This window comes from Prionailurus bengalensis, chromosome B2 (assembly GCF_016509475.1).
Source record: "Prionailurus bengalensis isolate Pbe53 chromosome B2, Fcat_Pben_1.1_paternal_pri, whole genome shotgun sequence".
Lineage (NCBI taxonomy): Eukaryota > Metazoa > Chordata > Mammalia > Carnivora > Felidae > Prionailurus > Prionailurus bengalensis.
This window is the reverse complement of record NC_057349.1, coordinates 146,936,111-146,959,153: the sequence shown is the minus strand read 5'-3', so window position 1 is coordinate 146,959,153 and position 23,043 is coordinate 146,936,111. Positions and strand designations below refer to the sequence as shown.

The following is a 23,043-nucleotide window of genomic DNA, read 5'->3' as shown; positions in this document are numbered from 1 at the left end:
TACTAAGTGCATTAATTGTGCCAACTTCTCAACTAAAGCTTAACTTTCAGTTGTTTTGTCACATGATAGTATAAAGGACTCTAGCGTTTTATCGTTCCAAGAATTGGGCAGTTTCGTTTTTAATGCTACTGCGGCTCGTATAAAAAAATGGGATTTCTACTGTGTTCACCTTTTATAGCTTTTTACTACTTTTCCAAATAAAAGGTGACCGTACAACATACGTATACATGAAGTACCATTAACGGAAAATGAGATGAGACTGCATTCATAGGCTTCAGACGGGACAGTGAGTTGCAGAGAAATTCATCCATTTAAATGACATGGTACCATGACGACTTCTAGATTAGCAGCTTGACAGACATCTTCCAATTTTTACAAAATAACGTGTGAACTGTATGGCAAGAACTTTTACAGATGGTAGCCTATTAAAGCTCTCTCTACCTAATAATAATATACCCCCCCCCGCCCCCGCACGCCAAATCAGAGAAACAGCTGTATTTGTTTGATCCAAAGGACTACCTCTAGGATGACTAAATCAGCTAATCTGTGTAATTTATGTATGTATACTATGGGAATATATAAATATGGGAATACTTTGACAGTCTGCTTGGTTAATAGCATATTGGTATAGTTAGGTCTTTTGTAACATGTAACTCGTTTCAGCCCCAAGTTTTAGAACTTTAAAATAAATAAGATGTAATTTACAAAAATAAGCCATTATTTACAAACATAAAAATTCATCCTGAGAATTTATTATCCAGGAGAACAGTTTCACAGAAGAGGAAATAACCAGTATCTGTGAAATAAAAATGTACCTCAAGAGTTAAAACTAAAGAATTTGTAAGCGGAGGTCAATTTACCTAAGTTGCAGCCAGGAAAAGCATGAAGATATTTAATGAATCTTAAATCGACTTGCATGCAAGAAATGATCTTTAGATTTCTCAAAAGCCGATGTCATTCTCCCTAAACTTGTTGTATTCATAGAGTATTCTGGAAGAGGGAGGGAGGGGGGGGGGAGAGAGAGAGAGAGAGAGAGAGAGAGAGAGACCGACCGCCCGAGGAGAACTCAATGGTTCGTTCGGTCTCCTCTCTCACCACGGGTGATGAGGGGAGAGAGGCGGGGTGCGTGGTCATTGCCAATGGCTCGCTTTAAAGTGTCCTAAGGAACGGAGCTCCTCTGCCTTTGGCTTTTACCTGGTTGAGCACCCCTCCCTGCCCCAATGGGAACAGTGGCTAACATAGTTCAACACTTTCTAAAAGAAAAATGTCCAGTTAAAACACAAATGTGAAGAAAGGCAAAACCTCATCGGATTCTTTGCTTTATAAAGTGAAGCAAAAAAATCACCCACTTCTAGAAATTGAAAGAAATGGTTCAACAAAGAATCAAACTGGTTGTTCGGGGTGTATCATCACAATGAGTCTCTTTACTCTTTATGCTGTGAGCAGACAGGGATTATTTTGGAGAAGGAAAAATAAGAAAGTGTGGAATTAGTGATGCAAGAGGCTGAAAGGCAAGTGGCAAGACTAGAAGACCGCCTCAAACCACCGCTACTTTGTTCCCGTCTCTACTGGCACCTACCCCCACGGTAAAAGGCCAGAATAACCGAAGCCGATTTTAACAGTAGTGTGCGTAATTGTAGGCTGACAAACAACATAAAAACAAGTCACGCTAGGTTATCTGTGGTCACGTTCTTCAGGGTTAGTCCAGTAACTCAAGACTTTACATTCTTTTGTCTTTATTTGTTTATTTTAATTATTAAACACGTAAAGGTTAATAAACAGACATAGTCCAGAGTTAGTAGGTTGGTATTATAACATTTATTAAAATAATGCTATGGGTTAATAGAAACAGCAAAGAACCAAAGAATTAAAATGCAAGCTATGTAAAATCCCAACTAAAACCCAAAAGTGTCTAATGTATTCATTCATTAGCTAAACTAAAAGCCCAAGAAAGACAAGACACCCAATATAATAAAGTACTGCAAAACAAGTGGCAATTTTCAGTTATCAAAATTGTGGATTCTGCATTTTGTATCCTTTTCTCAATCAAGAAAAAAATTCTTTTTGAATGTTATATAACATACATATAAAACAAGATAGAAAAATACATTATAAACTTGTAACAATGGCTGTAAATACATTATCTTACATGTTTCTCATAGGCAATAGGTTGGTTATGATACATACACAGCATGAAACTACTAAGATAATAAAGAATTGACAAAAATACATGTCGGCTGTACGGTAACATACAAGCGACACTCCCATCTACCCACGCTAAAAAATTACATAATACTGTCAGAAAAGAAGTCTTAAAAACTACATATTTTAATAAGAAATAAATTCAATAAAGAATGATAATACTGAGAACCAAGGCATTCAGAGATTTCAAAAGTCATGCTTTTTTTTCAGTTGATCCAAAATTTTATCAACTAAGTTTCCAAAAGTTTGTTCAGAGCCAACATTACTTAGAAACGTCACACATTTATCCCATACATTTACTTTCTTCCCCATAAAAGACCTTTGATAAACATCTAAAATGTCCAGGTGTAACACAGTTGAGATGAGACTGGGTCAAATACTGGTACTGGTTTTAAACTACTATCACCTCAAGTGTTCGAGTGTCGCAAATTTATTCAACCAACCAACCAAAATAAAAATCAAAATGGCACAGCATATACCGTAAATAAATCAAAACGACTGTATGTGTAACAGAAAGACAAAGCAGTGGCACATGAAACCAACGCTAGCTGAATACAAAACAATGAATGTCTATTGCATAGTAAATGAACTGAAAACGGTTTCCAAGTGAGACAAGATGACGGAGGTCACCACGAAGGTGCTTACTGAGCTCACTGCTGACCTTTGACTGTGAAGCTGTGAAGGGATGCGGGAGGGAGTGAGCCGATGAGCTGGGGATCCACTGCCACTTGAAATCTGCCACATCTGATACTGAGCAGTTATGGGCAATTTACTCAAGTGTTCGGACGTGGTCAGGCTCTGCGCACAAACCGTTTCAACTACGAAACTGAAATTCGTGAGAAACCGGAAGCTTAAAATCACATGTAGTTGAGCATTTACATGCACAGTGATGCCAGTTTTTTTAAAGTGAAAACAAACAAACAGGTGTGTGTGGGGGGGGGGGGGGGCGGAGGAGGGGTGGGAGGGGCCGCTTGGGTCACTAAAAGCCACCAAAGAAATGGACCACCCAAGTAATCGGGTAGGGTAGAAAGAAGTCTGGTTAAATTTGGGCCATTAAAAAATACTGTTATCCTGAAGGAAAATCACAAAGATTCATTTTTTGTGAAAAAGTCTGCTAAGAATACTATTTATCTCCAATTTAGTAAGAAAGAATTCAGCACACCCCTCCTTCTCTGAATAAAATAAAGTTCTAATTTTGTCTGCAAATTGATGTTCCGATCACACATAATTTTCATCTTAGAACCTGTTGGGCTAACTTTAAATATCACAGTAACCAAGAGCACTCAGTAATGATTTTAAAAGAATGATGTTTTAAAACTTACTCGCCAGGCATTAGAAAAGCTATCAAATTTTTCACAGTATCAGATTTGGCAAATTTGTATCAAGGTACGTGGCAAAAATCATATAATCCAAACCATCAACTCATTGGTCTCCCCTCAAATCTTCTTTCACATACTGGGCGGGCGACTGAGTAAACATGCATTAACTTGTATTCTGAGGGAGGAGCTGATCTTACAAGACACTTGACTAAATGACCATGAAGGAAAATAAGGCACTTTCTTTTCTTTAGACTTATTCCAATACTTAAAAAATAAAAAAGAAAGACAAAAAGGCTCTTTTGGTCTTTTGTTTCTTGACAACCACCAGAAAAAATCATTTAATGAAATAAAGGGTTTCTTTGTTCTTTTTCTTTTTTTTTTTTATAACACTTGAAAGTATAAAATGCTACATTTCCAAAAATATATATATTTTTTTCTGCACCAGCACCCTTGTATAGTAAAAGTATCTACTTTTTGTTCATTTGTTTCAATGCACTACACTTTTATCTACAATTTCATTACATGTATACAGCAAATAGGCAAGCATGGCTTTTACATCCTTAATGATTTTTGTTTTTTTCTATACAGGGAGGTTTAAAAAAAATATTTGAACAGTTTGCCCAGTAATGTGACACATAATGCATGTACCTTGTTCTCGTATAGTTTTTAAAGGAGGTTGTAAAATAAAGGTTCAGTAATTTTAACTCAGATATTATTTATCTTTTTAAAAATAGTGTTGCAGTTTTTGTTCTTTGCACTACTTCTCAAAATTCCTTGTCAGGCTGATCTCTCATGGCACACTGCTAATACTTCCAATTTTGGCAGGCAATATAAAAAAGGCTGCAACTTCTGCCCTTTGAGGGCACTGTAGTGACTAAACAGCGTATCAAATTTTGAATACTTTTTGAAGTCACTTCACCAATGGCGTCCCTGACCAAAGGTCCATGCATGATGCATCATCACACGGTACATTCAGAGAGCTGTGCTCGCTATGAGAAGAAGGTTCCTACAAGTCTCTCACAGTAACTGCCTCTGTCACTGAGTAGTTAAGGGCCATCTGTCTCCCCTTCTGAAGTGAGGCCTTCTTACCGTTCGCTTAGGGTAGGACGTGAAAAGATGATCAGTGCTGTGGGATGAATTGGGCCTTATTGCTTTACTACTATTCAGTGCAGGTTCTAGAACCACTTTCACCCAAACAGAAAGAAAAACCAAAAGCTGAGTCGGAGGACAACAATTTCTTTGTCTTTTGTTTGGTTAGATGGTAAGACGAACGGACAAGTGCCTCAGCTCGCTGCACTGACGACAGGCAAGCAAAGGCGATTACCAGTTAACTGATCAGCAGGCAGGCATGGTCAGGTCATCATTGGGTGAAGAGTTCAGAGGTCAGAAGGTCATAGGTTAGTTGCCGGTGGCGGCTGGGTGGTTAGAAACAAAAAACAAAACAAAACAAAAAAAAAAACAAAAAAACAAAAAAAAAAAACAAAAAAAAAAAAGAAAAGAAAAGATAGAGAAGAGATTAGTTTCAGCTAGTGACGGCTTAATGACAACATGAAAAACTAATCACAACTAATAAAAAAAAAGCATGTTTAATTCTGACAAACTGATTGACACCATCTACAGAATACAATAAAAATCATGACAGTTTCATATCATGATTTGAACAAATGAAGGAGAGCCCACTCCCACCAAAAAAAAAAAAAAAAAAAACTGGTTAACAAGAAAAAATAGAAATAAAATACAACTAACAACTAATAGTTAGTAGCAGTCAATGGAGGAAACTGGAGAACAACAACAATGAATAGGTTTGATAAACAGAATTCTGAAACAGTCAGTGCAGTTATCAGTATCTGACTGCTATTAAGCATTAGTATTCTCTCAGAGGCAAGCACCAAAGCAACTATTAATGATGGATGTGATTATTAATAACTGATGATCAACAGAAATGAATCTAAAGAAATTTAAATTCCTATGAACAATTTGGTTCAACATAAACTCTGGGCCAAACAAGGTTTCTTTTGTTCAATAAATGTTTATTGCTTTTTCAATTATTCTATTTACAAACAACATGGAATTTCTTGGCCTTATGATACAAAGCAATACTAAACTGTAGTCTAGCGGTGGAGGCAACGTCATGGGAACCAGAAAAAGGCCAGGCCTTTCGCACCAGCCAGCACTTTCCAGTTGAAAATACTATTTTACACATATAGAACACTTATAAAATGCACTGGCATGTAAACACTGTAAAATCCTGCCATTTAAAATTCTATACTCAAAAAGCTCTAAGTACATCAAAAAATAGAAGAAATTTCTAATTGATACCAATAAGGCATTTTAAAACTACAAACAGCTTTCTTTATTCAATTTCAAAGCTAATACTCTGCAAATACAATAAAATCTGACATTTCATATACATTCCTGCTTTATATTTTATATTTTAAAAGAAGCCACCTGTAAATACTATTTTCTTTTGCAAAATAACAAACAGAACAAAAAAAATTAAAAAAATTACAGTAAAACACAAAGTAGTTCTCAAGTGGAAAGTTATCGTGCCCAGTGTCCTCGAGTTGTTCCTTCCTTATAATCAACCTCTGTCACATTCTGCTTCCCCAAACTTGGTCCACTTAACAGTAGTATGATTTTTAAGACTCATTCAACAGCTTAATTATTTCTACTCTATTCTGAGGTTTGAGAGAATTTTCTGTACTGTTGCCATTGTGACTAAGGCAGAGGAGATGTGAATGAATGAAAAACTATTCAGTGCGAAGGTAGACTCCGTGCCACTCCATAAATCGAGACCCAGTGGGTATAATGTTCACAGAGTTATTTGAAATAATCTATATAATGGACTGGTTTACTTTCATGTAACAAAAATGCTTTCTAGAGTCTATCATTTAGGATAGTTTATAAATACTACAAAAATACTGTATCTTCAATGGGACCAAATCTTCCCTGAATTTCTTAAAAATAAGTGGAATTTTATTCAAAATAAAACTTGCTATTCCAAAATTAAAGAAGAAAATAAATATTTAACAAGATGTAGTCATACCACTTCATAGTCACTCCCAAAATACAGAATCTTAAAGCATTTTTGATATTACTTAAGATTTTGATTAAAATTGTATTAAGTTTCTTATACAAATTATGTAAATGGTTTTTATAAAATCATTACTCGGAAAAACTCTGATTATGTTTTTTTGTGTGGAAGAAACAAAGCCAACTACCACTTCTATGTACACCAGAACATCTAGAACACGTCCTCTGCCAAGTCCTGGCCTCCCACAGTACACACAGGTGTGTCCACCGTGCAAAATCACTTATGGTTCACTACGACTAACAAGTCAGTTGGTCTTTTACAGGCTTCAAATTCAGTTTTGAAATAGGTGTCGAAGTGGGTTTATTTTTAGTAAAGAACTACATATTTGTCAACCATGCAGTACTCTAAATGCATATATAAAATTACATGGTTATGCGTCCAAGGGCTGAGTTTCCTTGCATTAAAAGTGAAGGTTTATATTAATCTTCCCTTCAAAAAAAAAAAAAACACCTCAAAAATAGAGAAAACAGTAGTATCATAAAATAATTTAAATGAAGGACTTCAGACATCTCCCTTAGACCCAATGAGTGCATACAGTGATCATAACAGCAGTATACAAGTATTCTGTTATTTAAAGGAAAAAAAAAAAAAAAGGTAGCTTTTCGGTTTGCTGACATTGCATTTTCAATAAAAGTGAGAAGACTAATCACAAACACATATAACTACAAAAGAGCCATGCATGGAATGTGATGTCATTTCCAAGTACTATAAAATCTTCTTAATATTGTTTTTGCCATCTCAAGGCACTGGAGCACTGAGTCACCAATAATTACTGTGTTAAAACAAAATTACGAGAAACCTCCTAAAAAGGGGCAGGCAGGGAAAGGTTAATAGAAGAAAAACTACTTAAAAACACTCTTCCAAACTACTGCAGACATTAACAATGTGAAAAAGACTTCAGATTATTCACGGGATTATTGAGTTTCTTTCAATCTAAAGTGACTTTTAAAAGCAAGGTCCTCCTTCACGAGGAGACTCGTTCTGCAAGAAGGGGGCACACAGGGGCAGTGCACACCTCCACGGTGTCCTACTGTCACAGGTCATCACTGAGCTTGGAGCTTGGGGACTATTTATTTCATTCACTGAATAATTGTTAAGTAACATACGTATACGTTAAAAGTCTTCAATTCAAGGCTCTTTGAATTATGTCTGATGCTAAAGAAGTATCATCAGTGTCTTTGGAAAGTATTTTATTCTGACGTGGACAACAGTTGTGTCCAATGTTTATCATCAGTATTCAAGAGAACCATGTGAAGCAGGGAGGTTGTTCTTAAATTCACAGAAGGTGTAGGACAGGAGTGGATAAATCCCTCACTCTTCCCACTAGTATGAGAGACTTCGATCAAATTAATTAGTAAGTAATACATGTGCAACAGAAGCTCTTCAAAGATCTTTTTCCACCTTGCTTCAGATTCTTACCTTGTGATGACACACTAAGAAAACAATTCAATGTCAATAAACCGAAAATAACACTCCTCAATAAACATAAATAATTTATAAAAGGGTCCAAGGGCATATATAGGACACAAATTGCAAGTGTTGAAAAGGAGAAAAATGAAGACTTATTTTCCAGTCACAGGTTAGTCAAAAAAGATATTCAAAGCTGGATTCATGTCTCCATAGACCTTCAAGAGATAGTTTACCTTCAGATAATATATTTTAGCAGCAAATGACAAAAATCGAAGGATCCATTTTGGCAAGAGAATGTAAGAATAAAAGGGAACTGATTTTCTCATTCATAAAAAATCCAACCGCATCAAAGTTATCTTCACAGTCCTTACTTTCTTGATTTCAGCTAAGTACTTGACATGCATATCCTCATGTTTACACAGTGGCTCAAGTATCTTAATAAAAAGGAAAATGGAAACTAAATCTTCAGTTTTCTCCACAAGGACACAGGAGGCATATATTCCTTTACTTCTCTCATTAAAGCACCATCCGCTCAGTTCATTTTGCAAAACCAACCCAAAATTTCACCACAATTACAAGGTATATTTCAGCAAAAGTTATTACTGAAAAATAATTAAGGCAATATCAAAATTTAATACCTCCCCACATGGACCAATTCATGTTTTAGTAGGAATAAATCACAGTACATACTAATATAGGATTTAATAAGTTAAAATATGAAGGGAACACAAAAAAAAAAAAGGAAAGGGAAAGAAAGGAGGGGAGGGGAAGGAAGGGGAGGGGGAGGGGGAGGGGGAGGGGGAGGGGGAGGGGGAGGGGGAGGGGGAGGGGGAGGGGAGGGGAGAGGAGAGGAGAGGAGAGGAGAGGAGAGGAGAGGAGAGGAGAGGAGAGGAGAGGAGAGGAGAGGAGAGGAGAGGAGAGGAGAGAGGAGAGAGGAGAGAGGAGAGGAGAGGAGAGGAGAGGAGAGGAGAGGAGAGGAGAGGAGAGGAGAGGAGAGAATCCCAACCCTTAAATCTGTCAACTATGACAAATTAATTTAGAAAAAGAAAAGACACGGTGTGCAGGTAAGCAGTTATATTTTTCCATCAGGTGTGGTGTTGCAAATTTTACGGACACCCAGCGCATTTCTTATAAACAAGAACTGCAGAACTAAACTAACCTCGGTCTGCGGTCACAATCCTTTGGTAAGGATGGACTCGCATATCGTGCCTTCGAACTTTAGTAGCCACCGCACCTAGTTAAATTGCAATTACCAAGACAAAGTTAGAAAACATTCACAAGGGAAAAGAAAACAAACATTAAACAGCAGGTTTATCAAAATGGATTTCAAAGGTTCATTTTACTACAAAAGTTTCCTCTTAAGAAACATGTTAAGGCACAGTAGTTTTAAAATTAACCATAATATGTTGCGTATATATGCGTCTATTAATATTGCATTCATCTCAAACATCTTGGCCTTAACCTGTTTTACGCGTTCATTCACAATCCCAAGGTACAGTGTTTCGTGAACTCTATTAGATCCAAACATATTTCAGCTTTACTAGTCACATATTCACTGAAGTGCCTTTCTCGCAGCAGGACCACTTCAATAATGCCATGCTTAATACTGACAATTATTTGCTAACCTTAAGACCACTTCCAGAGTTTATCGCTTAAAAAGGTTTAAAAGCAATTCTTACAGCCTACAGATTGTGGTTCGAAACTCTGAGTCAATAAGTATGAACTGCAATGAATTAGGTGATTAGTAAAGCAAACAGTGTAGTGCCCTTAGCAGTCAGTACACTATACACTCCTTTATAAATCACCGTTACTTTGTAAGATTACAGACTAAACCAAATTAATAACATACTTTTACTTTCTATCAGTGTGCAAAAAGTGCAAGTGAGTCACTGACTGCTAGGCTAAGCTCCCCCCCACCCCCCCGGAGGCTGCTGAGACTAAGCATTTGTTAAATTCAGATCTGATGAGGGTTCAGTTAAGACCGTTCTTGAATTCTTAGCCTTTCGTTGGGAAAGCCATACCTAAAGATAAAAGGAAGGGAATTAAAAATTAGTCACCAATGAAGACTTGATGCTAATACCAATCTCCTCACTACCACCAACACACATGTCTGCATCTGTTTTGAAGGGCACTGCTTATTTTAAAATAATAGGATGTGAAACTTGATATATATCATGCATGTTATCTGTGTGCAAATTTATTATAACTTAGCAATTTGAAATAATTTTCTCAGTTCTCCAAGTGGTCAATGTCATGTTTTACTGCTTAGGTGGCAAAGCGAGAAGGAAGACTCTGAATGGATTTTGGTCACTTAGTACTCATTATTATTCATTTTATGAAGGCCAATTAGGTATCTGTATATTTCGCTTTTAATTTTGTCAGTCTAATAATTAAGTATTATAAATAAAAATTTCCCAACACAACAAAAAACACATTGCTTTAAAATGAGAGACTGCAGTGCCTCTTGCTGTTTCTAAGCAGTAAACTGGTCCATCACCCCTTCTTGCATTTTAGATAAACTAATCTTGTACAAGTATAATTGCACGAGGCAAAATCAGCAAGATCTTGCACCGAGAGTGCTGGAACAGCAGCTGGTGGCTCAGAGTGCCAGCCCTGCAGGAAGCAACAAACTCCTCGAACAGACGCTGTGCGTGCAGCAGAGAGGAGCTCTGAGACTAAAGGAGCAGGCGTGGGGCCGCGGGACAGAGCGTTAACAGAAAGGAAAACGTAAACAGGTTACATGTTACATGTTATTTTAAAAATGCTTCAAGAAATGTGCAACAGAAAACAAGCCTCTCGTCAACAGCTCTATCTAGAGTATAATTCTGACCTAAGGTACTTTATACAACGATTTAGAGATAAACGGAAACCATGTACAATCAAATGTATTTGCTCATGAAACAGAAGGCACCTGAGTGCGTGCACACACACAGATAACATACAGAGCATCGTGGCTTTCTTTAATTGAACAATGAAGTTTCAAGTTTAAATCTTAGTGTCCGGGTTCATGAAAGACTTTCAAATTTTTATAAATCATTATTAATGCTGGAAAAAAAACCCCAGAACTTAAAAGATCAAAGTCCTACGAGTCCACAGCATGCATGCGGCACCAAGGTCACATACAATTCAAGAAAAAAAAGTATTCAAATTCTGTCTGGTAAAACAAAGGGGCAGCACGGAAAGAGTTTGTCCCACATTGACTGGTCGTGTTATAACAGCTGCTGTATTCTAGTCCTTCATCCAGCAAGTCAATGGGCTGAAATATCAGGCATGACTGGCATTTCAATCCACTCTATAAAAAAAAGGCATCAGTAATGTCTTTTTCAAGTACACCACTTTTTGTTCATGTAAAACCAAGCGTTCATAGTATGATCTTAATTTCTGCCTCAAATGTGATCCTAAAACAGTGACTTGGTATTTACTCATCAATTCCATACTGTACTACAGAAAGTAGGAGCTTCTCGTATGTTTAATATTAACTAGAACTTCAACAAAAGAGAAAACCTGAGGAAACCTGAAGAATCCAACCAGTTGACCTGGTCCTTTTCATATTTTAAGCGATCACAAATATTAGAAAACACACAGACAATAACAGCAGTTTTTCAAAGACCTCAAAATATTTTCACACGGAATTTTAAAATTTAGCTGACAAATCAAATACATCTCTGAGATGGAAGGGCTCTAACTGTGGGCAGTGGAGCCAACGGAGGGGACAGGCCCAACTCAGAATGACCTCACCGTCAATGTCAACCGTGAAAAGTATTTTCTGTTTAACGTGGATCTGAGTTACCAACGAGAATCTGAGCAAACTTAGTAAGATGCAGTTATTTTAATAGGGGACCATTAAGAGAGGCTGAAATAAAGACAAACTTTAGGCTTCAGTCTTCCTAATGGCAACTTGCCTTGCCTCGCCTCGCTAAAACGGAGACAACCACTTCCAAGTCTGAGGCACAAATGCTATGCAGAAAACTACTGCTGACCGCACAGGGAGAACAACTTACCTAATACACCACTAGGTTCAATAGGATACTCAAGGATTGATGTAGCTGGCGCCAACGTGTAGGGGTACTCGTAGGGTGTGTAGATTAAACCAGCCTCGGGCCCCGGAGGAACTATTGCAGCAGTTGGGTGAGGAGTTCCGTTTGGCATGACAGCGGTCTGTATTTGTCTGATCAAAGGCATTATGGTAGGGCCAGCTGGCGTAGGAGTACGCAGGGCAGCTGGTGGGAGAACAGGCGCAGGCCCAGTGATAATCCTCGGAGCAGCCTGGGCTGTCGCTGCAAGAGAAAAGGCAAGGGCTGCTACAGTAAGCAAAGAAATGTAGGAGGAAGTACAGAGATAGCAGTATAAAATATGGAAAATGAGAGGGAAGTAGGAAAAAGAAAGGAAAAGCAGGAAAGAAGAAAAATAAAAGGAAATCATTAGTACATGCGCTGATCACACAAAATGCCAAAGCACACCGATCAAATGCAAACGGCTTCCCCTTTCCCAGTGTGATTAAGAATAAATGTGCAAAAATTAACAAGCCACTATAAAAAACAACGAAAAGAACGCGACCATTAAAATAGGTTACATTTAGTTCACATATTCGATATATCTATGGTTTTAAGATACCATGAGACTAAAGGTACATGCAAAAGCACATGGAAACACTCGCACTGAAAGAGGTTAAAAAATACTTTGCAATCGGGAGTCCACAGAAATACAGTTTTGGTATACTTCTAGAGTAGCTTAAGTTTCAAATTAAAAGAGGGATTTTTACTGTATTATGCTAGTCAACAAACTACTTTCATACAAATTTCCTGCATCTGTACGAATTCATATAAATTTCCTGCATCTGTACGAATTTAACTTCTTCATAGAGAAAGCAATACGTAAAACGTCCCATTCCTAAATATATGATTGTTAATGACATACTCATTCTCGTGAATAAATTAAAGCCAATCATTTAATAAAGCAACCGCTTCCGACCCACTAAACTGACTATGCTCTGGCAAGCTGGCTAGGACTTTAAAATTCTACTTTAAAAAAAAAAAATAAAAAGCCAGTAATTTAAATAGGAGATTATGTTCCTAAGACATGTCGAGCTTAGATCGCCTCAAAATGAAAAAAAGCAACCCTCTTTAAAGTTTATGAAAGCATGCACAAATATATCGCAAGGAAAAGTGGGGTTGAAAACACTATCACCTACTGCTCTCTGTGAACTCACATATGAAATCAACAGAGAACTGCAGGAACAAGCAAGCAAAGTAAAAGGACAGAATTCGACAGAAGGGTCACTGCTTTCAGATACGCTCCAAGTCAGCTTTTTTTCAAAAAGAAGTTTCGAAAACCTTCTTTTGCACCAATGTGACAAAATAAGCTAGAAGCCTGACATGTATACTCAACAGAATAGGAAACGTCCTGAAACTCTCAACTTTAGAAGCTGAAATTTCATCAAAACGAGAACATTTATGAACCCGAAACCTAGACACGCTGGCGGGAGATTAGAAGAGAACGTCCTCAATTCACGAAAGCAGTCAAAGCGGGACTGCCGGTGCCCTATCAAGCGACACGTGTTTTGACTCTTCACTCCGGAGCAGTGTTCATGCGCGGCGCCGCCCAGCGGAGCAAGGCCTACGCACGAAAGGGCGGAGACGGCTGTGGCCCTGGACCCCAGTCTCTCGCTTACGTGATTTGACGTTGGCGTCCCTGTAGGTGCCGTTCAGAATTGCGAGCTCCATCAGTTGCATCTTCTTCAGGCTGTCTTCTCCCTCGGCCTGCGCACGGAAAACACAAGAGCAGTGAGAACTGAAGACGCCCGCGGACATCACAGCCGCACCTGCTCCCCAGCCTTGAAATGGGCAGTGCGTGCCTACAGCCGCCTGCTTCAACTGGGAAAAGGACAAAACAACCAGGGAACCGAAAGGTGCTGATATACCGACACGCAGGATACTCGCAACTGCCACTACCAACATTCCTACTTGGAAATGTCTTACACGAACTACACCGATTCTATTAAAGTTTCCTTAAAAAGCAATAAGTAACAATGTTAATTAAGATTAAATATGGTATATTTATTCTCTTTGGCATCTATCATTTTACAGAAGATTCAAAAACTCCAATGTGCTCACTGAAGAGAAAAGAAAACCAATCCATAAAAAACAAACATCCCCGTCCCCAACTGGGATTCTTAAACATATAACATTTGATTGTGGTATTCATGCAAGAGGATGTTGTTTAATTTTCCAAAAAGGAAAATTTAATAAAATCATAACCACAAGAACTTCTAAAATCTGAATACATATTCTTCTCTCTCACGCTCACGACATCCCTGCCTCCCCTCAATTAGTACATACTTAAGTACATCTTCAGGGCCACCATAAGATGCACTGTCCAAGTTACGACACATCTAAATGTAAAAGCTTTCCACCACTATGTGATGGTAACAGGCATAAACCAGGATGGTCTTTGACCATCAAACTGTTTGGCCATCCCATTTACCGTGGATGTGCCCCACCCTTTCCATTTACTGTTGTCACCCTTGTTCTAGTCGATATTGTTGTTATTACTGAAACTACTACCATATTACGTTAAGGGTATCTGTTCTTCAAACAATCTATACAATGGTTAAGATCAAATGCACAAGAACAACTTTTCTACTTATGTTCCTTAACATTTTCATGTCCTGAAACCCTTTCACAGTTTCTTACTATCTAAAAATATAAACCAATGAAGCTATCTATGATCTGGGCCCAAACTGTCTTCTCAAGTTAAAGCAATTAATCTTCTACTATTTTGTACATGTTATCTTATGCTACAAATCCCTGGTATGCGTCTCTGTGCATATTCCTATTGCCTCCACCTTGAATGTCCTTCAGGACTCCATTCCATCCCCCTTCTTTCGAAATTCTACTTAATCTCGGCAAACTTCAACCTCAATGCTACCTTCTCAAAGGGCCATCCTTAGATTGTAAGGCTTCTACCTTGGTTTATAGTTTCATGGACATCACCACTACCAAAGTAAACTCCTTGGGAACACAGTCTATTTCTTACTTCTCATTGCCTATATTCATATTCCCATTCACCTTATCCTTTAAGTTATTTTTGCTAGGACATATATTTCTAGATGATTGGTAAGAAAAATTTTTATTTCCAAACCTCAAATATCTAATTCCTATAGGATAGATATTAGCTACCGTAAAAGAAAGCAGATGAAGGTAGAAATGGAACTATATGCTACTCACATTATTTTATGCATTACCTAAGCTTCAGAATATTTAAAAAAGAAAGCAACCCAACGACACATTTTTTCTGACTTGGTTCAGGACAGGAGCAAGGCCACATGACAAGCTTCTCTGTCCTTTTCTACTGCAATCAATGATACACAAAACTCTGTCCTTGGCACTAAAGCAGCAAAGGGGATCCTATCATTTATAGTAAACAGAACTGCCAAAATGGCTTTTAGTAAACCACAAAGAATTAAAGAGAAAGATGAGTGAAACCATGATGAAGACAAAGTTTAATGTGTCACCGCCAACTTTTCAAAAACCTACGTTGCAGGAGAAAACAGAGAAGACAGTCTTGAACGCTTGTGGAATTACTATTCCTTGACCCCTATGAACTTGTACAAAGATGAATGAGAAAAAAAGTGAAGTAACAGGATTTCTTTAAAGCCACAGCAATAACTTTAATGATAAAAATAAGTAAGCACCATCAATGAAAGGGACAAATTAGAAATCCATCATCTAACTCAAACTCCTTAAACTTGTTCCCTGAAAACTAGTAATATTAAAAATTAAAACTCACCAAGTCATTTCAAATTTAAATCTATAGATAACAGAATACCAGAAGTATATAAATTACACTCTACATAAAAAAAAAAAAAGGGGGGCGCCTGGGTGGCGCAGTCGGTTGAGCGTCCGACTTCAGCCAGGTCACGATCTCGCGGTCCGTGAGTTCGAGCCCCGCATCAGGCTCTGGGCTGATGGCTCGGAGCCTGGAGCCTGCTTCCGATTCTGTGTCTCCCTCTCTCTCTGCCCCTCCCCCGTTCATGCTCTGTCTCTCTCTGTCCCAAAAATAAAAATTAAAAAAAAAAAAAAAAAAAAAACAACAAAAAACAACAGGTGTACCTTCAGTGACTTGACTGTGAGAAAATAGTACATGTTTGAAAACGCCAGCAAGTAAGAGGTAGAAATAAAGAGGGAAGAAGTGATGAGACATAATGTCTCATACAGAGAGCTCTGTACAGAGAAGAGGTACTCAAGCACATGTTTTCACTGAACTGTTCCTTTTAGAAAGTGATAGAAGCATACTCATTAGCTGGTGATGCAGTGTCAAACAGAGGAGAAAGGTCACGGAAGAAATACACACGTGTACATTCAGGGTCCGTGCATACGTGTGTGTGCCTTTCGCAGGGTGCAGGCTGCTGAAAAGCATACAGTGTCATCAGCAGAGGCCTGCCCCCCTCCCCCCGCACACACCCCGCCCAGGAGGAGAATAAAAACTGGAGCAGCACAGCTTTCACGAGGCAGCAGCAACGGAGTATGCCACGGTGACAAGGCTGGAGGCCACAGAGACGTACAAGTTACGCATGACAGTGTGCACGCTGGATTACATCACATTATGGCAGGTCCACTAACACTCCCGGCAGAGCACAGAATCTAGCCGGCAAAGCTACAATTTACACCTGGTGGTCTCGCTCCAGAATGAGCTGCACTCACTCCGGTGTCTTCACCACTTCTCCCCACGCCGCCCCCCATTCTGTACCCACAGAGCCAGCCCAACGCTGTGTCCTAAGAGTTTGCAGAGTTCATTACAGAATTACTTTCACACACAAGTGCGATTTCAACCTTCGTGTCCTGGTTTTGTCGGCGAAACTTGGCACTGTATAACTGCCTGAGTGCTGCTGAAGGTGTAGGCCGTCTCTCAAATTAAGGTCAGAGAAGACAATGTGTTGGTTTCTTAGGTAATTTCACTTAGTCTTTTTCTCTTGTCCAGCGGCCCCGTTCTAGAGCTTCTACCGGCCACGCTTCATGCCAGGAGTTTCCACATGCCATGAGACTTTTCCTCTTCTCTCCAAGACAGAAACTAACCAAATAGGGCATCCTAAAATCATACATCTTAACGCTAGACGTTTCAAAAGGCATTTTGTAGAACCCTGTTCAGGGATAAACACTTGTATAGAAATGGAACTCTAACTTTTCCTTCTGTAACAAAAGCGTCTGTCTTTAACTAAACCTAAGTCATAAGAGGGTATTTGAGAATGCTGAATCCAAGTGGTCATCTAGAACTTTATAACTTCTCATTTCTCAAGTATTTGCACTGTATTTTACAATTCCAGGTATAATTTATATGCAGTGAAATCTTGAGATCTTAAGTGCAACACTCAATCAGTTTTGAGGCATGTACATCAAGACACAGGATGTTTCTATCAATTCGTAAGTTCCCTTGTGCGTCTCTTCTTACTCAAGGTCCTTCCCACCACCCTCTGCCTCCTGAAACCACCGATCTGATTTTTATCACCAGCTTAGTTTTGCCTATCCTAGAATTTTATAAAATGGAATCAAAGAGTATATACTTTGTGTGTCCAACTTCTCTCCCTCAGCATACTTATGGAACTCATCCATACTGTTGTGTGTATCAGTCGTCCGCCTGTTTTGAGAGCTGAGTTGTATTTCATTTATTTACCCATTCTTCTGCAATGGACATTGGGATGTTTCTAGTTTCTGGATGCTGTGAATAAAGCCATTATGAAAATTCTCATAGTAGGTAATTTTGTGACTATAGTTTCCCCACCCCCTGCCCATTTCTTAAATACATACCTATCTCTCATATTTAGTATGAAAAACATGTAAGGGTTACTGAAATATTATGAACAACATACCTTTGAAACATAAAAGTTTAAAACTATAACAAACACTTGCTAACTTCTCTACAGGTCCACTGCCCCATATCTAAAACCTGTGGCATCATAAATGTTTTGAGAAATGTTCAGAGTTGTATAAAGATAATATACAAAGGATTACATAACATCCCCAATGGGTCTGGAGGAATACTCCAATAACCCAATGTGTAGCAAACATAACAATACATTAAGTAGGATAAAGACAGAGTATAAGCATACTTTTCTGAACTTTTTGGAGTTTGTAATTATGGATGACAGGTTATGGGTCTGTATAAATATATATAACTTATACATATATTATAGTAATTTACAGCTATGTTAAAGGGACAGAAATAGGTCGCGGTTAATACTAGATGAGAGTGAACAGGTTCTAGCATTTTAAAGTTGAACGATTTATACATTACCTTATTGAAACTACATATTAGGTTTTCCTCATCTTAACATTTTATGCTTTATACAGATCTATGGCACTGGTACTGTTATCACCCCTGAGGTTCAGACAGGCTAGGTACCTTATCCGATGTAACATACGGTCACGCTGCAAAACTGGCTTCCAACCCAGAGTACCTGATCTAAAGTCCTTATCACAACTTTTCCTTTATGTACTGCCTTTCAGTGGAATTATCTTTTCAATTCATCAAAGACCTCACATGAGAAATTAAGAAAATCATGTTTAGTTGGCAACTTTAAATTGATAAAGCACACATGAAAAAAACTCCACAACAATGTAATTACAATAGAGAACCGAAACAAATGTATGAGTATCTCCAAATCATTAAAAATGTGACTAGTACTATCATTTGCCTGTAAGAAAAGCCCAAACTCCCTGGCTTAGCAATCAAGCCACTAAACAACTTCTATAAGCAGCCCTATTTGCAAATATTCTGCATTAGTCAAAATCATCTACCCACTATCCCCTAGAAGCCCACTGTGCTTTTCTGCCTCCAAGGTAGACACGATCCTGTCTAGAAGCATCCTATGTATGTCTCTTTTGAGCCCAGATCACTGTCCTCTCCAGAGTACATTCTTTTCGAACCACACCCACCTATAATGGTATCATTTTCCTAAATCTATGTTGCTCCTTTTGGGGGACTTAATCCTATACAGACAGCCATGTACTATCTCTTTTCTATTTTTTCATGTTGTTTTTAGGAAATTTCTCCTGTGACCTGCATCCATAAATTAACCAATAATCAATTACACCAGTCATCTTCTAGACCCCAATGACTTGCAGAGGTGAACCTGATCCCTGACATTAAAAAAAATTCTTTTCTATAAATTTGCAATAATGAGTAGAAAAGGTTTTGCAAACATAAAAAGTACCTGACTACTTACTGCACTTGGAAAACAAGGGCTGACTAAGAAATGTGTAGAGGGGCGCCTGGGTGGCTCAGTCGGTTAAGCGGCCGACTTTGGCTCAGGTCATGATCTCACGGTCTGTGAGTTCAAGCCCCGCGTCAGGCTCTGTGCTGACAGCTCAGAGCCTGGAGCCTGTTTCGGATTCTGTGTCTCCCTCTCTCTGACCCTCCCCCGTTCATGCTCTGTCTCAAAAATAAATAAACGTTAAAAAAAAAAAAATCATTAAAAAAAAAATGTGTAGAGAAAAGAGAAAACAGAGTGACCAAAGTTTATAAACAGTTTTAATACCAATCATCACCTGTATCTGTTCTGTCAGCTAAAGAAAAGTCTGACAAAGAACATAGTGGACTTAAATATAAATCGAGGATTTTACACAGGAGAGTGACCTAACAGGATTTACCTTTAAAGGCACATTTTGTTATTCTGTGCATGGACTGTTGGGGGCTTGAGGACCATTAGAGACCAGTCACGAGCTTTACTGCAGAGTCCTAGTGACAGAAGATGCGCGGGACTGGGACAGAAGTAGTAACAGATGGCAAAAGAACCTGACAGGACTTGATGGTTGGTCGGATGTAAGGAATGAGGGCTAGGAGACATTAAAGACTAATGTTCAGGCTTTTGGATTTAGCAATCAAGTAGATGCTTTAATGAGAAGATAAAGGCTGAGGAAAATGGAATTGAGAGTTCTGTTTAGAAATATTAAGTTGAGAAGGCGAATACTTTGGCTACTTAAACAGGCAAGTGGTGATGTCAGGTAGACACCTGACTATGAATCTGGGGTCTACTTTTTCCAACTTATCCTATAAAGCTAGTAGAAAACTTAACCTCCCACACGACTCTAGAATATTTTCTCCAGGATGATGTAGCAATTACTAAGTTCCAAACTGACCTGCTATGTGTTTTCACTTCTGGGTTTAGGACTCTGTATGGTACGATTTCTTCTTTGCCAGCTGGTTCTGTTAGGTCCGCACAAGTGAGATGCACAGTGGAGGACATTAAAACAAGACTGAAGAGCCAGCAGAGAAGGGACGCCCCTTCCTATGCCAGCTGTTCTCAGGCTCCACACTCCCCAGCACTTCTAGAACCAGCTTTCTGGCGTCTCACCCATGAGGAGTAACATCAGCCAACCAGTTTATCTACTCCTCTGAGATACTAAGGTTCCATTAACCAGTCTAGAGGCCCCACCCTGTCAGCGCTCTGGGTTCTAGCCCTGCACGAAATCTCTCAAAGTGCCTGAGATCTAACAAGAGTACCAATCTCTCTCTTCTCTCTCCCAGGCCTGGGGTAAAAGCTGCTTCCTGCAGTTTCTAAATCTGTATTACACCCCGTTCCTTTTTCAAATTTCAATACCTGTCTAACCAATTACTTTATGAATTCTCTCCATTGAACACCCTAGTGTGCTTTTTGTTTTCCTGATGCGGGAGTTCACAGAACCTGAATTTCCCAGACTGCCATTTAGGGCCACACCAGCTTCTTCTCCTTTTGTCAACAATCTCATTTTGTGTCAAAACTGAGGTGGACTCCACGATGGTCTACCATTTCTTCAGATTTAAAGGCTCCTCGATTTCACCTTCCGTTCTTTTCCCAGTCTTCAATATTCAGTTAACAGACGGCTAACGGACACCTACCATGGTACAGATACTGTGCTCAGTCCAACGCAAAAAGAATGGTGTTCACAAACTGAAGAGCATGGAAGAAATCCCCAGAATCGTTACAGAAACCCAATACTGAAGAGATGTATCAGAACTCCGTGCTTAAGCGGAGAGGTAAAGACAAGCTAGCATCCTTGCTTCACCTGGGCAATACAGCCTGATTACCTTTTACTGAGTAAGCCCTCAGTTCAAATGATCTGCAGAGAGGACCTTACCGTTTCACTGGAAATTCTGTGGGTCAAAATGTTAGAGATACAGTAAGGGAAGAAAAGTCGTGGCATATGTTTTTCTATTTGCCATTCCATTATGCGACATACTTCCCCTCGATCGTAGTACCTGGTTTGGCAGCAACCGCTTCCCACAGATAACGCAAGATAAGAGAAAGCACGAGGCACCGTACTTAGCCAGAGAAGCCAGAAACATTCACACACACACACGCAGGCGTGCACATGCACACAGGGGTGCATAAACTGTATTAAACGAAACAGAACTAACAAATTTATCTATTTTTAACTGTAAGATGTTTTTTACAACAAGGTATAAACAGATCTATCAAAAACAGTAACGATCTCAGAAATAAAAAATCGCATCTCATAATAAGCATTTGTTTCTTCCTACGTGAAACACAGTATGACACAATTTGAGATTTTATTCTTTACAGTAAGCTTAATAACAATGACAAACTTTTGAGAGATCTGCATGATCCACAACTCAGGGGATACACTGATATTAGTGAAGCCGCATAATTATTTTATAGAAAAAAAAAAAAGACCTCTGAAATATATAGGTGGACATTATCAGACTGTATGTCTGGGACACTAAAAGGAAGGACCTAAAATTACAAACTGTGAGCTTAGGAGAGCATGACTCTACAGAGGAAGATAAAGAGTAGGTACCTGAAAATGATGGTCTAAAAATCTACTTAGTTGTGGCAGCCTTAAGGGAGAAGTAGGCAAAAATCTGAGAAGTACACAGGTAGTGGCAGTGGTGGCAGGGGGGTGAGTAGGTAAGTGTAGGAGGTTGTAACAAATGCCTGACGACAAATTCTGAAAATAGGAACATATTAAACATATATACTCGGAATGAGCAATGAGTCTACAGGCAGGAAAAGGAATTATCATTATTATTTTTAAATAGCAATCACATAGTAAAGACCAATCACTTGTCTAGGGATATGAAGAATTAAATGTGGTCCCTGCATTTAAGATTTATCGTCTGGTTTGGATAGAGACCGAAACGTAAAACGAATTCAGTAAAGTGTAACAGACACTATGAAAGAAGTTTACAGCGGGTGTAGTGGAAAACCAAATAAAAAACTTTGGGGAAAGGATCATGAATCACTTTAAGGATCTGATAACCACAATTCTGTCTAAGACGCATGCAGGAGTACATAGGCAAAATGTTACATACAATTTTAGTGGGTTAAATGAGAACTAAGCTCGTCTGTAAGTAGCTGTGATAAAACCGTTAACCCACCCCAAACGGTCTTGACAGACTTCCAGGTAACGCCACAGTATAATGTCAACCTCCTATAGGAATTCTTTCGAGTAACCTGTTTGCACTACAAGATACTTAGGAGATTTCTGAGCCATCAAGTACAGTCTAATAACCTCAAAGTCAAGAGCAGGTAGAAAGCTACCTGGCCCTCAGAGCAATGTCAGGTCACTACGCTGCCGGTTTTACTTCAACTCAAACTATTTTCAGTTGTAGTCATTTTGGTGACTCCTGAGCCCGCTAATTTTGGTTGCTTCCCACCTTAACTTTTTGTCTTTGTTGTTTTGTAAGGTATCTTTTGTAAGGTATCTTTATTGTGAATGGCTAAATCTCTGAACCTCAAATGAAGGCCAAGGGAGAATAAAGCAGAGAAGGAAAAAAGGTAATTTCTTCAAATGTCATCTGCTAGCATTTGACCTCTGTGATGTACAATGACTGCAATGAAGTGTCTGCATTATAATTTTTGTTCTGAGATTGAGACTCTTAACATCTTTTCCTGGTTGGAAAGAAAATTAAGCTAATTAAATATTTTGTTTTTTAAAGGCTGTTTTGGAGATTCGATAAAAGTTCATGTTTCAAGCGTTTATAGTTTTTAAATGTTTATTTACTTACTTTGCGATAGCAATA

At 38.6% G+C, this 23,043-nt stretch overlaps 1 protein-coding gene across 7 annotated transcripts in view; it reads right to left on the bottom strand.

Moving 5' to 3' along the window:
• Positions 1-1,799: 1,799 nt before the first annotated feature.
• The window catches only part of QKI (QKI, KH domain containing RNA binding), a 156,327-nt gene continuing 135,083 nt past the window's right edge, over positions 1,800-23,043 (bottom strand). The window contains exons 5-8 of one of the 7 annotated variants that reach the window (XM_043592718.1): positions 13,697-13,784; positions 12,027-12,326; positions 9,185-9,259; positions 1,800-4,936 (exon numbers count right to left, since the gene is read on the bottom strand). In XM_043592718.1, coding sequence (XP_043448653.1) covers positions 4,920-4,936; positions 9,185-9,259; positions 12,027-12,326; positions 13,697-13,784 — 480 coding nt within the window. In that variant the 3' untranslated portion in view covers positions 1,800-4,919. Of the gene's footprint in view, positions 4,937-5,530; positions 10,047-10,757; positions 11,318-11,819; positions 11,826-12,026; positions 12,327-13,696; positions 13,785-23,043 lie in introns of those variants that run through there. The other 6 variants (XM_043592719.1, XM_043592724.1, XM_043592721.1 and 3 more) reach the window with 6 other exon arrangements.